Source organism: Diadema setosum, chromosome 21 (assembly GCF_964275005.1).
Source record: "Diadema setosum chromosome 21, eeDiaSeto1, whole genome shotgun sequence".
Classification (NCBI taxonomy): Eukaryota; Metazoa; Echinodermata; class Echinoidea; order Diadematoida; family Diadematidae; genus Diadema; species Diadema setosum.
In genome coordinates, this window is record NC_092705.1 from 4231085 (window position 1) to 4244889 (window position 13805).

General features: G+C 38.2%; 1 protein-coding gene across 1 annotated transcript; it reads left to right on the forward strand.

Moving 5' to 3' along the window:
* Positions 1-1170: 1170 nt before the first annotated feature.
* LOC140244519 (GPALPP motifs-containing protein 1-like) lies at positions 1171-11132 on the forward strand. The gene is made up of 5 exons (XM_072324146.1): positions 1171-1282; positions 2094-2737; positions 4342-4506; positions 6167-6337; positions 7230-11132. The coding sequence occupies exons 1-5, from the start codon at positions 1171-1173 to the stop codon at positions 7386-7388; spliced, it is 1251 nt and encodes a 416-aa protein (XP_072180247.1). The 3' UTR covers positions 7389-11132.
* The last annotated feature ends 2673 nt before the right edge of the window (positions 11133-13805 follow it).

The following is a 13805-nucleotide window of genomic DNA, read 5'->3' on the forward strand; positions in this document are numbered from 1 at the left end:
AAGTTCGATTTCTCTTGTAGCTAGAAGTTCTCTCTTAGTAGCAATAAACACTCCACCATGAGGGTCATTAGGTCTATCTCTTCTCTCAATATGATACTGATCAGTTGGGAATACCTCATTATTATTGACTGATGACGATAGCCATGATTCAGTACCAATGACAACTTCTGGATCATATATTTGCGTCAGGAGATGGAAAGACTGTTTTTTGGCGCGAATACTTTGGCAGTTGACATTGAGGATCTTAATGGATCGGAAGTTAGACTTCCTAGGTCTTACAACTTTTCTACTGGGTGAAGACATATGAAGTGGTGAACCAATATCACTCTGATGTGTGAATGACGTATTACTGACATCATCTGCATTTTCTTCCTCCTCTTCTGAGCCCGAGTCGAGAGCATCAAAAGTGTTATCGCCAGACGAAAATCCCAAAATATCGCTACCAATCCCTGACGTCATACTCATTCCAATGTTATGCATTGGAATGAACCTGAATCCATGTCTACCTGAGCCAAATTTTGACAATTATTGTAAAATGACCTCCTTCCATTGAGGAAATATGAATGCAAAAGCAATGACTGATGAAATTCGTTATACCCAAACTTTAAAATCCTTTCTTTTTTTTTAATCTATTCAGATTAATGTTGTAGTAAACAAAAAAGTAGCATCCAATTTATTTTTTTTTATTGCTTCCTTTTTCTATTTTTTGCCTCTTTCCTTTCCTTTAATTATTGTTGAAAGATCTCTTTGTACTTGAAGCTTATATCTTTTTATGTCGCATAATAGGGTTTATTCTTTTGTATGTATGGCAAAATAATGTCGGACAGCAGGGGGAAAAAAAATCCATAGGCCTATTTTATAAATACGCCTAAATGGGGATCCTCCCTTTCTTCAGAAGTTACCGTTATGATATATTTTCTCCTTCATTGTATGATTACTGATTATCTGACTACGGAACTAAAAACAATAACAATCGAAACTATCTATCCGGATTAACAAAAAAAAAAAATACAGTAATGATAATAAAATGAAAAAGGCCGAGAGGTCTTTCATACTCAACAGAAGAGCGTAATTATGGGGGAAAACATTGCAAAAAGCGGAGCACAAACGAAGTGCGCCCTCTGTATGCTAGCATCGGACAGCTGAAGTGTTTCATCTAGGGTTGCGATCATGGCCGAACTCGGTCCTAGACTCCCCCCAGGTTGGGCGCCCAGCAGCAACAGAGCAAAGGACGATGAGGAAGATGACGACAAAGAAACATATGGGCCTAAACTTCCACCAGGTACCGATTAGAAATAATGGCACATTCCATATGATACCAAAATTTTGTGCATATGTGCAGATCTGTGTTTACATGTATAGCCAGCAGTGTAGTCCCAATCGCTTGATCCTGTGTTGTGTATTGTCTGGTGAGTTAAAAACGTTTGTGATTAAGTTTAACGTTAACGTAGGCCGTAGTCCGAAGAGACAATTGCAGTCCAAAATGCAGGTTCTAGACGTCTATACCGTTTTATGTTTTTTTTTATTATTATTATTATAGTGTAAGCATGCATGCATAGCCATGATAGATCGATATGTTGCTGGGCAATGTACCGTGGACATGTTGCTGTTTGTCTCTTGATTTTTTCATGAAGAACGCACTTCATTATGTCGCTCTAACACGTTACACTGTACTACTCTTTGACTACATGAAACTTTAATTTCGTTTTAATCTTGAACTGGAGCCACTGGCCTCTTTCATCGTATGAAACTTTTGCGAATTACCGACCATCAGTGAGAGGGTACTTAGCAGTTGTATCCACACTCACTCATTTATTATTCCAAGTGTAGTTATTTCTGCTCCATCAAATGCGACAATTGCTTACAGTGTAGAAGTGTTCTGAAATGTATTTTTGTTTAACTTTCCCCCCCCCCCCCAAAAAAAAAAAAAATCATCGAGAATACCAAGTAGGAATTATTTTTCCAAAATAGCTGCCTCCAGGCAAACACTTACTTCCTGACAATCTGTGGTTAAAAAAAGTATGGTACTTTATTTATTTATTACATCTACCATAGAATTTCACACCAATTCATGTTATGACTTTGCATTACAGCAGGAGCATCCCATGGCAGGACAAATGAGTCTGACGTTCACACCAGCAGTGCTAATGAGGACTGCCCAACAATAGGTGTGGCCTTACCGCCACACCTGCAGCGAACAGCAGGAACAAAGGCGGATGATGATGAAAACTGCGATGAAGAAGATGATGTTGCCATCGGGCCAGCTCTGCCTCCACACTTGCAGAGCAAGAGGACGGAGACTGCTGACGAGGGCTTCAAAGCGGTTGAAACTTACGGAGTCTCGCTGCCTCCGGACTACAGCAGGTGGAATACATTTAATGTAGATGCTGATGATGATGCCCAAGGAGATAGTGCAGACCGCAGCAGGAATTCCAGAGTCTCCAAAAGTACTGGTGGAGATGTTGAGGAGGAAGATGAAGATGACACCTTTGGGCCAGCTTTACCACCAGGACTTCTTGTGAAGAGGGATAAAGAGAGTAAGGACATCCCATCCCACTCTTCAAATCAGCAAACTTTTGGCAGCACACCTGTGGATGAAGGCAATAGTGATGATGACGATGATGACATTATAGGTCCCATGCCACTGGCACCTGGACGAGAGGCAGAATTTGCCAACTCTGCTGCAGACGAATTTGAAAGAAGATCAAATGCCATGAGACATAAATTGCAGGCACAGGTAAGCGTTTTGTCCATTGATGTATTGATATCAGATCATACCCTAGCGATGAAGAGTCATTTTTTCCCCCTCCTTTTTTTCTTTTGCAGTTCTGTGCTTGCAAATGCAACCAATGCTTCGTACACTAGTAATGTATCACCTGGTGACAATTTCTGTGCTGTTTGTGCAGCACTTGTCAGCATTCTACAAAATGCACAATTTTGAAGACAAAGGCCCAGTATCAATTATGGTACTAAGCAATTACCAGTTTTATTACTGTCAGATGCAGAAAGATATCAAACTGGAATTGATACAAAATAAAGTAATTATTAAAGCCAAAGATCTTCAGTGGGATCCATAGTGCCATTGAAATGTCCATCCACATGCTTAGTATGCATTTGAAAAGTGAAATACATTGTGATCGTGTTTTGAGGATTCTGTGGTAGATTGTGGACATTGCTGAAACATGTTTATCTATGTTATAATCACAGATACATGATGTAACTGTAGCATATTGTCCTTATTTCTGGAGTGGTTTCAAAAGCTAGATTTATAAGTGGTGGCTGACAGTTTAATCAAATGGGAACTGAGAGTATTATAAGATATCAATCCACACTATCTTATGAAATTGATTCCTCATTGTAATATTGCATATCATTAAAGTATATTGTAATTCCTTGTGATTGTGTCCTCTTAACCCTATTCCCACCGGGGGGGCCAAAATGCCCCCCCCCCCCTCGACGTTTCACGTGATTATTCCGCAATGCGTGATGCTCTCGCCGCGACATTTTATGACTTTTTTCTTTCAAGTATCGCGCAACTTTTGAGACCAAATTTGTCGCTCCTGGGCATACCGTTTTGAAGCCACGCCCCTTTGAAAAAAAATTTGTCGACCCAAAAATTGCTCATAAATGTGATTTTGTGTACAAATCCAATGTAAATTGTGTTTTTACAATTCATATAAAAGTAAATATTTTTACTCTCAATGGCTGATAATGATTTATTTTAGCCTGATTATGCTTTAAAAAGTTTCTGCGACAAATTTTGATGAAAAAAAAACAACAAAAACAAAAAGTAAAAAAACTAAAAAATACATAAGAAATTCAATAAACGATAAAATACATAGGAAATAATTATGAAGCCGAATTTTTGCTTCAATATTATTGTTGAGGATATTGAAAAGAATATGTTCACCAAAAATTAGAAGTCTTGGAGCTTTATCTTTTTTTATTTATAGGCAAAAAAAATATTTTTGCGTAGATTAGCATAAACTAATTAATATAAAATACATGAATTAAAATGTGAAAAATCTAACTATACTGTCTTGTAGATTACATTGGCTTCTACCTTAGTGCAAATTTTCGCAAGGATCGTGCGATCCACGACCAAGATCTGAAGGGGGGCCAAAAAGGCCCCCTGGTGGTTTCAAGTCCCTCAAAAAAAAAACGGTGGGATTAGGGTTAAATCTTTTCTTGTCATTTTAATCTACAGTGTAGCTTTATTCTTCATGTGATAGCTACTCTCCTCAGATCACTCCTATCTATTATTTGAGAGTAGATATATATATATATATATATATTATAGTCAAACATAAGAATAATGCCGTGTTTGTTACTGTCACCTAGGATGAGCCAAAGCAGCCTTTAAGAGAATCCTGGATGACCGAGCTTCCCGGCTACTCCACAAATTTTGGCCTCGGGCCACGCAGCTTCCGCAAGACGGCCAGACCAGACGGAGGGGACAGGTCTGTGTGGACTGACACCCCGGCAGACAAAGCGAGGAAGGCAAAGGTACAATGGAACAGCCAGAATCTATTTACAGAAAAGGGATGCTGTACTTAATTACACTTTGACAGAGCAGTGACCCATACACGGATGGGAGACTCCTCTGTGAAAGAATGGGTGTTAAACCTGTTTAGAGAGGTGCATACCTGTTGCAAAAAATAAAAAAAAATTATGTGACTTTAATGCTGATTTATGTAATGTACAGTAAAGTAAAGCAAAGTAAATTCATATACAGTAAACCTCGGATAAGTCGACGTCGAGTGAGTCGAAAATCACTTAACTCGAAGCAAAATAAAAGTCCCGATTTTTCCCTATGTATTTTCTCTAAGAAATATTTGGATAAGCCGAAGTACGAGAGTCGAATTTCGGCTGTGTCGAAGTAAAACATTCAGTCCCTTTTTTACAAAATACACGTAGTTTACATCACTTGAGCCGAAGAAGATTTGTCTGGCATTCTCATGACATTTAGAGGAGAACAAAAAAAATCGGCATGTCGCAGAACCCCGTCCCTGGCCTGCTGCAGGTAAGCATGCACACTCACCGTACCGCTCTGCACGCATGTGGAATACATACACATGTATACATGTATACACACAGCACATCGATCCACATACTTTATCCATACACACAGCACATCCATACTTTATCCATGTCAAGCCAGAACTCCTTGGTCAACCAATCGCTGCTTTAATATTTTAGTGACAGGCCAAGTGGGCGGAGCTTGTTCGTGCGTGCCCAGCTGGCTGTATACTAGTAGTTTTGTTCAATGGAGGTGGGATGGGCCTGGGAGAGTGTTTGTCTCAGGGTAGGTTGACAGAGATGGCTACCTATGTTGCACCATAGACATAGCACATGCACATTGCCACATTAGCGCAGACATTCTCAGAACTACGTTTAACTACTAGTATTGATACAAATTTTATGTTCAATTTAGAACAAAATAAGAACATTATCTTCAAGAACAGACAAATTTGAATGCAAACACACACACGCACGCACACACACACACACACACACACACATGCATGCAAATGTACTATAATACATGTACATAACTGAGTCGAAAAAAAAAATCGACTCTCGCGAGAGTCGAATTTCACTTAAGTCGACGCATTTTTGTCAGTCCCAAGAGCTTCGACTCATGCGAGGTTTACTGTATGTAATTTGTCCTGACTATGATGTTAACAAATATCAGCTAATTGCATTTACACATAGAAAAAAAAAAGATATGTACAGCTGTATACATGCATATATGCAGTTTTATATATATATATATATATATATGTAAATGCATGTTTACAAGGAAAATCTATGGTCTATCTATCTATTCTGTATACAGGTACAGGTAACAATACATGCTCAGAACTTGACACCAAACAAAAAGTGAAAAAAAAAGAGAGAAATGCATTCATACTTCAGTGAAAACATTTCATCATAGGATCACAGGATAGACACAAAAAAGGGAAACTGACCAGATATGAATACAATCTATTAAGTGAAAAATTGAGCGAAGATGATAGGATTCCATACATTGACAAAGGTCAATGTATCCTGTGTTAAACATAGCTACAATTAATCTGTGAGATTAATTAAAAGTCTCTCCCCCCCAAAAAAAAATTTTGAAAGAGTTTCACATTTCTTTCCTCTATCTCCCCCTTTGTGGTAGGAAAGGGCAGAGGGGAGATCATCTCAGGGGAAAGCTGCTGACAAGAATTGTGGGGAGCCCTCAGTGTCCAACCGGGACAAGAGACTGGCCGGTCAGGTGGACGAGTATAACAAGGCCAAGAGAGGGGAGTCCCTCGTCGACATGCACAGCAAGGCACGCAAGAGGAAACTGGTATGATCAGATTATGCGCCATGACTCTACATACTTATTCCAAGAAAAGACTGGGACACTTTTGGGAATAATTTCATCTTTGTTTTCAGGGAAACCTTGCTGTTGTTCAAATAAATGAATTCTTGTGTCTAATTTTTTTTTATTGCAACTGATGGATAAATTACTGTAAAACAAGATATATCCGCGGCATGAAAATTTAGCGAATTGGAGCCAACGGCCTTTCTCGCAGCATGAAATTTTCGCGACTTGCCACTGGCATCCAATGCATATTGTGTAGGCAAGAACTTTCCCGTGCATTTTAATTTTGCGAATGTTGCCGCTCACGAAATTAACATGCACGTGAAGATTCCTTGTTTTACAGTACTCTTTGTGGTCATGAATTAACACCGATTATTCAGTGTTTTAGTAGCAGCCATGATAAAAAAAAAAAAAAAAAAAAAAATCAAGGGCATACGTACTCGGGTTAGACTCTAACAAGTAATCTCCTGATTGCTAGATAGGCGTAATATCCACTAGACCCACCTGCTGTGGACTACTAAGCTTTTGTCAGATAGCCAGTGGTGGTTCTTATCCCTATTATCAGAGTATTTCAGTGGGTACTACTGGACATATTATTCAGATTAATGAATTCTTGCATTGAATCATTTTTTTTTTCCATGCCTGCTGTTGTTTGGGTGAAACTATTCTGCTGTTGTAAATTTAGTGTGAAGACCCAATGAATTTTTCTTTCTCTGAAGTAAATTTAATCTCTGTCAGTGTTTATCAGCTGTAAGATGGGTGGGCTGATTACAAAGGGAATGATTTTCAGTCATCACTTTGCCATTCTTCTGCATGGCAATTACCATTGGTCATTTTTGAAACTTATAAATTTGACTGCCTCCATTTCTTTCAGGAAGAGCAAGGGGCGGAGCCACAGGAGCGGCGGCCATTCAGCCGAGAGCATGACCTCCAAGTCAACCGCTTCGACGACGCTGCCCGAAAGCGTCTCATCAAGAAGTCGGCAGAGCTGAACACTCGCTTCTCACACAGCTCAGATAAAGTGTATTTGTGAGAACGGATGCCGACAGCTGTATTAGTTGGCCACCAATACCTCTTTTACGTCTTGACTGCACCAAAGTTGAATGACAGCGTGTTAGGCATTTATGGTAACAGAACCCTGCAGCAAGAACTGTGATACTTTAAATCAGACTTAATACAGTGTATACTGTGTGACTTGGCTTTCAACATAACAGAGCGCAGGTTATTTTTCTAAAAATGAGGCAGATGTATTTTGAAGTTTTTAATGCAAAAAGGAGATGGTTGACCCAAAAGAAGTCGAGGAAGAAAGCAAAGTTAATGTCAAAGTGATCTTTTTGTATATCACAGCTCTTTTTGCTTCAGTAATGATGTTCTAATAGATAAACTGAAGCAGTGGTTTGTAGGGTATATCTGGCAAACCCCTAGGCTACCAGCTATGTGGAGAAAATAAGACCGGATACCTTACAGGGGGATAGTTTGGTAGGACATGTACTATGTAAGCTGTTATTTTTGCGAGGGCCTGATTTTCACGAATTTCGAGATTCAGTGTTGGACCACAAATTTTACCATACTCAAAAATATCTCAGACTGACAGGCATTAGTGCACTTATGATAGCCAAGGTGTCAAAATTGCGAAAATAACATTTTGCAAAAATTTTCTTGACCTACTCATTCACAAGAATATCTGTACGTGAAAATAACAGCTTATACAGTACATGTATTTATGGAGATCAGTGGTCTATCAAGTCGGGGCAAATGGGTTTCTTGATGGAACTTGAAAGGCTATGAATATGTCAATTAATCAATTATCATAGTGTTATTTGTGTATTTTTTATATCTATCGAGGACAAGGCTTCTTCAGTCCCAAGGCCCAGGTGTGTATGGGGCACCTTCTTGGAAATCAGATGTCCGTTTGGTCGAAAGATTTGGTGTCTTTTTTGTAGTAAATTGGAAGGCATTGCGAGAATACTTCCAAGACTTTCTTTGGAACTGGAATGTCTTCTATATGGTCCTGCCTAGCCTATGCTAATCATAAATATGCCTTGTCTTGTACTGAACACCGGATGGCGCTAGTTCCTGTATCAAGAATCAGTCAAATGGCTTTTTTATTAGTGTTGTTGTTATTATCAATATCATTATTTCTGTTATTGTTATCATCAATGTAAGTATTGATATTAGTTGCAGCTTTGTTATTAAAGTCATTGTTATTTTCATGATGTGTTTACTTGTTTATTTATTTATTTATTTATTTATTTATTTTCTTTACAATAATGTAGGTTTTCCCGGCCAATTTCGCACTTTTGTCAGTCCATTTGATAAAAGGTTCATTCAAATTAGCGAAAATCCTCGTCACTGCACATTCTGTCATTCAAAATTGCAACTTGTTCGTTCAATTTAGCATTTCGATCAATGAAATTCGCACATGTGCCTTTCAAATTCGTAAAACGGGCATTCAAATTGGCACATGCTCTTCAGTCATTCAAATTTGCCAGCACTGGCGGCAAATGGTATTTCAGTCATTCAATTTCGCGTATAGGCAGTCAAATTCCAAACCTGTTCATTCAAATTGGCGTAATGTTATTTCTATTTTGTAAAGGTGAGAACCGTGATTTATATGTATTTAAATGTGAATTTTTGTTTCACCATCTTTGATCCTAAATAACTCAAGTTTGTTGTTCTGTAACGCCCCTCTCCTTTCATACATGTTATGAGAACTACATGTATACATGCACCAGTACCATAGCTTCACTTCACTTTCTTATGTCCAGTCATGGCACACAAGTTAGATACAGGCTTATCTCTCAAGAAGACAGGGAAAGAATGGGTAGAAGCATTTGAGGGTTATAACGTTGACATTAGGACGGTGAGTTGGCTCAGTCGGTAGCGTCGGTAGCGCGTCTGCCTCACGATCACGCGGCCCGGGTTCGAACCCGAGTCTGGACTGAGCAATGTTGTGTGTAAACATACCGTCCCCTCTAGCAAGAGGCAAAACACTCTGTCCCTCGGATAGGACATAAAATGGAGGTCCCGTGTATGAGAGGGTCACAGCTCATGCACGTAAAAGATCCCGCTTCATTCATTCATCGAAAAGAGCATGGTGTCTAAACCCGGTGAAGTGGTCCAACCCCACATCCAACTGGACCCCATGGAAGACCAGCTTAGTGTAGCTGAATATGGGCTATCCAGCCATCTTCACAGATGGAAAATGAACAACAACAACAACAACAACAACAACAACAAATTGATGGCTAGAGCTGATCCAAGAACTTTATTCCCTAATGATGATTAACGCAATATAGCACCCACCAAATGAAAATAATGAAACATGCAGATGAAAGAAATGATCACGATGCAAATTGAAACCTCCTTCTCCCGTTTTAAAAAAAAAAAAAAAAAAAAAAAAAAACCGCTTAAGATTAATGTATATGTGAATGAAATAATGCTATCGAACATTTCAAACACATACACATATTTTGAAAGAGCTATTGCAAAGATGATATCAGAATAAAGAATGAATATGAAAATATGAAATGTCATGATGCTTGCAAAGAATACCTATGATGAATGAAAATGAACAAAGGCATAAAAGCATAAACGTGTCTGCTAAATTGACTGCAGTAAATGCGAAATTGGATGCCCAAGAATGAATTCGAATGAACGAATGCAGCGTATACGTGATCATGTGACTATATCATGCTAAATTGAATGAACGATTTGCGAAATGGTGCTTGTCTTACGAATTTGAACTGAAAAAGAGCTGATTCGAATGATGTTAAAGGTAATTTGAATGCTCCAAAATGAATTTGAATGAAGAATTATAAAATTGAAATACCGAACATGCCATCTAGGCTAAATTGCTAAATTGAATGCAGCAATTAGGAATTGGACTGAAAAAAGTTCGAAATTGGCCGAGAAAACCTATATTTTGCCTGCTTGGCCTTTCCAGTTGTGCAACTCTGTTTTTCATAGTTGCCCTGCAGGTTTACATGGATTTATACATCTTACAAGTACATATATATCATTATCATTGTCACTGTGAGATCTGAGATGTTCTGATTAAGTGCTGTTCCATCTCTTGTCGATGATAAAAAGAGGAAACCAACTCACTATGAAAAAGAGGTTACCACCACTTTCTTCGTATTATAAGATATTTGTAATCGTGTTATGATAATGATTCCATGGTAGTGTGTGTTTTTCCTCTCCATCAAAACCGTGACAAGTGGAAAACAATGACGACAAGTTGATAGCAGACAAGAATTTTGGGTACGGAGTGTTTCCTAGAATTGCACCTTGTTAATAAAGTTTTTGTTTGTGTTGATGCCACAGGTGTTTAAATGGATTTCAGTAACATAGTAGCTCACAATGACACCTGAAACGCCTGTAGTTGTATTAGGAAAAAAGTGCATGTAACAGCAACATTGTACATGTATGTTTCTTTCCGGGCATACGCCGAAGTTTCCAATTTCAGGGAACTGGCGAGGATGCCGTTACAGTGTACATTATTTTGTCCTTGCCAGGTGGCAGATCAATTCCCTTCGGTGATACAGTACATGTATATCGCCTTTATGATATAATTATTACCGTATGTTTGAACTACAACATACACTTCACATGGGAGCCACAAACTTTCCATGTTGAGAAGTAATCAACCAGTACAATATTTATTTTTTTTCCTTTTCAGTGTGTACGTTGTAAATATGTAAAACCGCATGTAGAAATGTACGTGGTATAGTCCAGGATTCGAGAAGTTTAGATAAGATAATCTGTTACGACATGACTTGATTGTTGTATTATCGTAGTGTTTTATATAATGTACAATGTGATGTGTGCATGTGTGTTTGTTTGTTTGTTTGGTGTGTTTTTATTTGTTGGTTTGTTGTTGGTCATGTAATGTCCAGAACTTGAATGTTTTGAAGATTACTCCACACACACACACACACACACACACACACACACACACACGCACACACACACACACACACACACAAACTTATAATCATTACATGCAGGTCGTGCGTTTGCTTGTTTTTGCTGTTGTTATTGTTGATCCTGTTGTGTATATGTGTGCGTGTGTGTGTGTGTGTGTGTGTGTGCGTGTGTCTGTTTATGTGGAAGTGATGAGTACGGAAGGAAGAGCAAGGGTATGTTTTTTATGTGTATGTTATGATTTTTTAATCATGGTTCGTGAATAAGCATAATGATGCAGTTCATAATGTATCATAGTGTACAGTGCACTCCCGTTAAAACGAATACGGTTATAACGAAATTCCGGCTCCAACGAGATAAAAATACAGCTCTCAAGTTTATCCTTTCTTTTTTTTTTTATTGTTTATTTGTTCGGTTATAACGAGTGGAAGTCCACTGTAGTAGGTTCAGCCATATAAATCCATATAGACAGAAACATCGCAGCACTAAAAATCTCTTATTGGACTTTGGTCATGTGAGAAAGTGGTGTACATGAATTTTCAGTGAAGTACAGCATATAAATGTATGTGATACATTATTTTCATTGGGAATAAAATAACTTTGCATACAATTGTTGAGCATCATAATGCATTCTTTCGATCGGATGTCGAACCCTGCCTGAAATGACGCAGTAGTTGTGAATCTAGAAACACCTTCGTGATCTTTGCCGGGACTTCCCACACACTTTTCCGGATAAAGCACTCCAGTGATAATGCCTTGTAAATGGATGTGATTTATAAGTGACCGAAGAAAATTCTTCGACTTGAACAGCTGAATTTCTCCTTGCACAATAGAATTAACACATGTTTATACAGTATCACCCGGGGATAAATTTTCTTCGACTTAGCCAATATTTTTCGACTTGTGCGAGATCAACGTGGGCGAGGTTGACTGTACCTGATATAGTGCGACTTTCCTTGTTAGTCATACTTGTACTTAGTGGAAGAAATTCCTTTGTTTTGGTTTTTGTTGCTATGTTTAGGTTTTGCTTGAGGGTTGGGTCTTTTGTATTGTTTTGTTTTTATTCTGCCTTGATGAAAGATTTGGTGTGGTTGTTGTCTTTGTGATATATGAATGTATCTGTTTATATATTCATGTTATTTTATTTTTTCTGTCATTTACAGATGTATTTATTCGCTAGCTTCTGAGAAAAAAGAAATAGCCTAGTAAAAGTGTACATGTATGGTTGATCATACCGAAAAATGGTGCCTGTTTAGACACCTGTTTTCTTGATATGTATAATATTTCACTGTCTGTTTTTCAAAGTGCTTTGTGTGAAATGATCATTATGATGTATTATCTGTTTAGATTTAATATTTATATTTGATGTAGAATAATTAATATCCAGTGGGAAAAAATAATCATACGCTATTCAACGCTTTCTTTATTCCATACCAATAGACTGATAACAGCCCTATCGTTGACTCACTAACTTGTCTGATATAATATTCGATGGCACTGCGGCCGCAATAAGTCACCGGAAGATGTTGTACGTGTAATTTCATGAAAAGTGTTTGTTTGAGGGCACCATGGCAACAACATTTCGGCGAAAGGGTTTAACAGGAAGTAGAAAGTGCATTGATTTCTCACAGCAATTACTACACGAGCTGATGTAAAGTCGAACTTTCAACGCGTTTAAAGGGAAACAATTTGTTTGTGCATTGGCGATTTCTCAAAGCAATTATACAATAAACGTGCTGTGAGACAAAGTTCTTTCAATGTGCTTTGTTTACATTGTATAATTATTGAGCATATTTGCGTAAATAGCTCCATAACGGGTTTGCAGTATAATTATTATACATATCTCTACAGTGCTTGTGAGGAAGTACCGTTGAAACTTAATTTGAATAGGGCCGGGGAAATATGTTTGCCGGGATTTTTTTCTTAAATCAAATTGTTATCCAAAACATTGAAAAAGTAATGAATGCGTTGGTTTTATGAGGAAAACAGAGAATTGTCTATGCGATCTGTCGGGTGTTTCGTGTCATGAAAATGATAGTAAAAAAGATTGACACAAGTATGCTAGCATGTAAAGTGGGTGTAGTGATGTGTAACAGAGAGGAGGCTTTCTCGTATGCAGTATCAATCTAGTATTAAACAGGCAAAATGAAATAGCCAAATATGTTTTCTGCTACAAGGAAGCAGGATAATGTTCAAAATATTGCCCCAATATTGACCAAGTTTAATGTACGTGCATAATTTATGATAGACACGCTTGGTGGGTAAGTCCGGCAGACATGGTAGATGACAACAGATTTTATTGCCTCTGAAGTGAACAGACATGGATCCGTACGACAACAGACAGATCAGATATCCACAACGTTACTGTCCCCGTGTCAATCATCCATAAATTTTAACACCCCCATGCCGCACAAAACCCTAGAAAATGAATAGATAACCAATAAAAACAACGAATGCAAACAAGAAATGCCGGTATTAAAGGAGCGATGTCACTCAGTATGGAGGCTTTGCCTCCCCCCCCCCC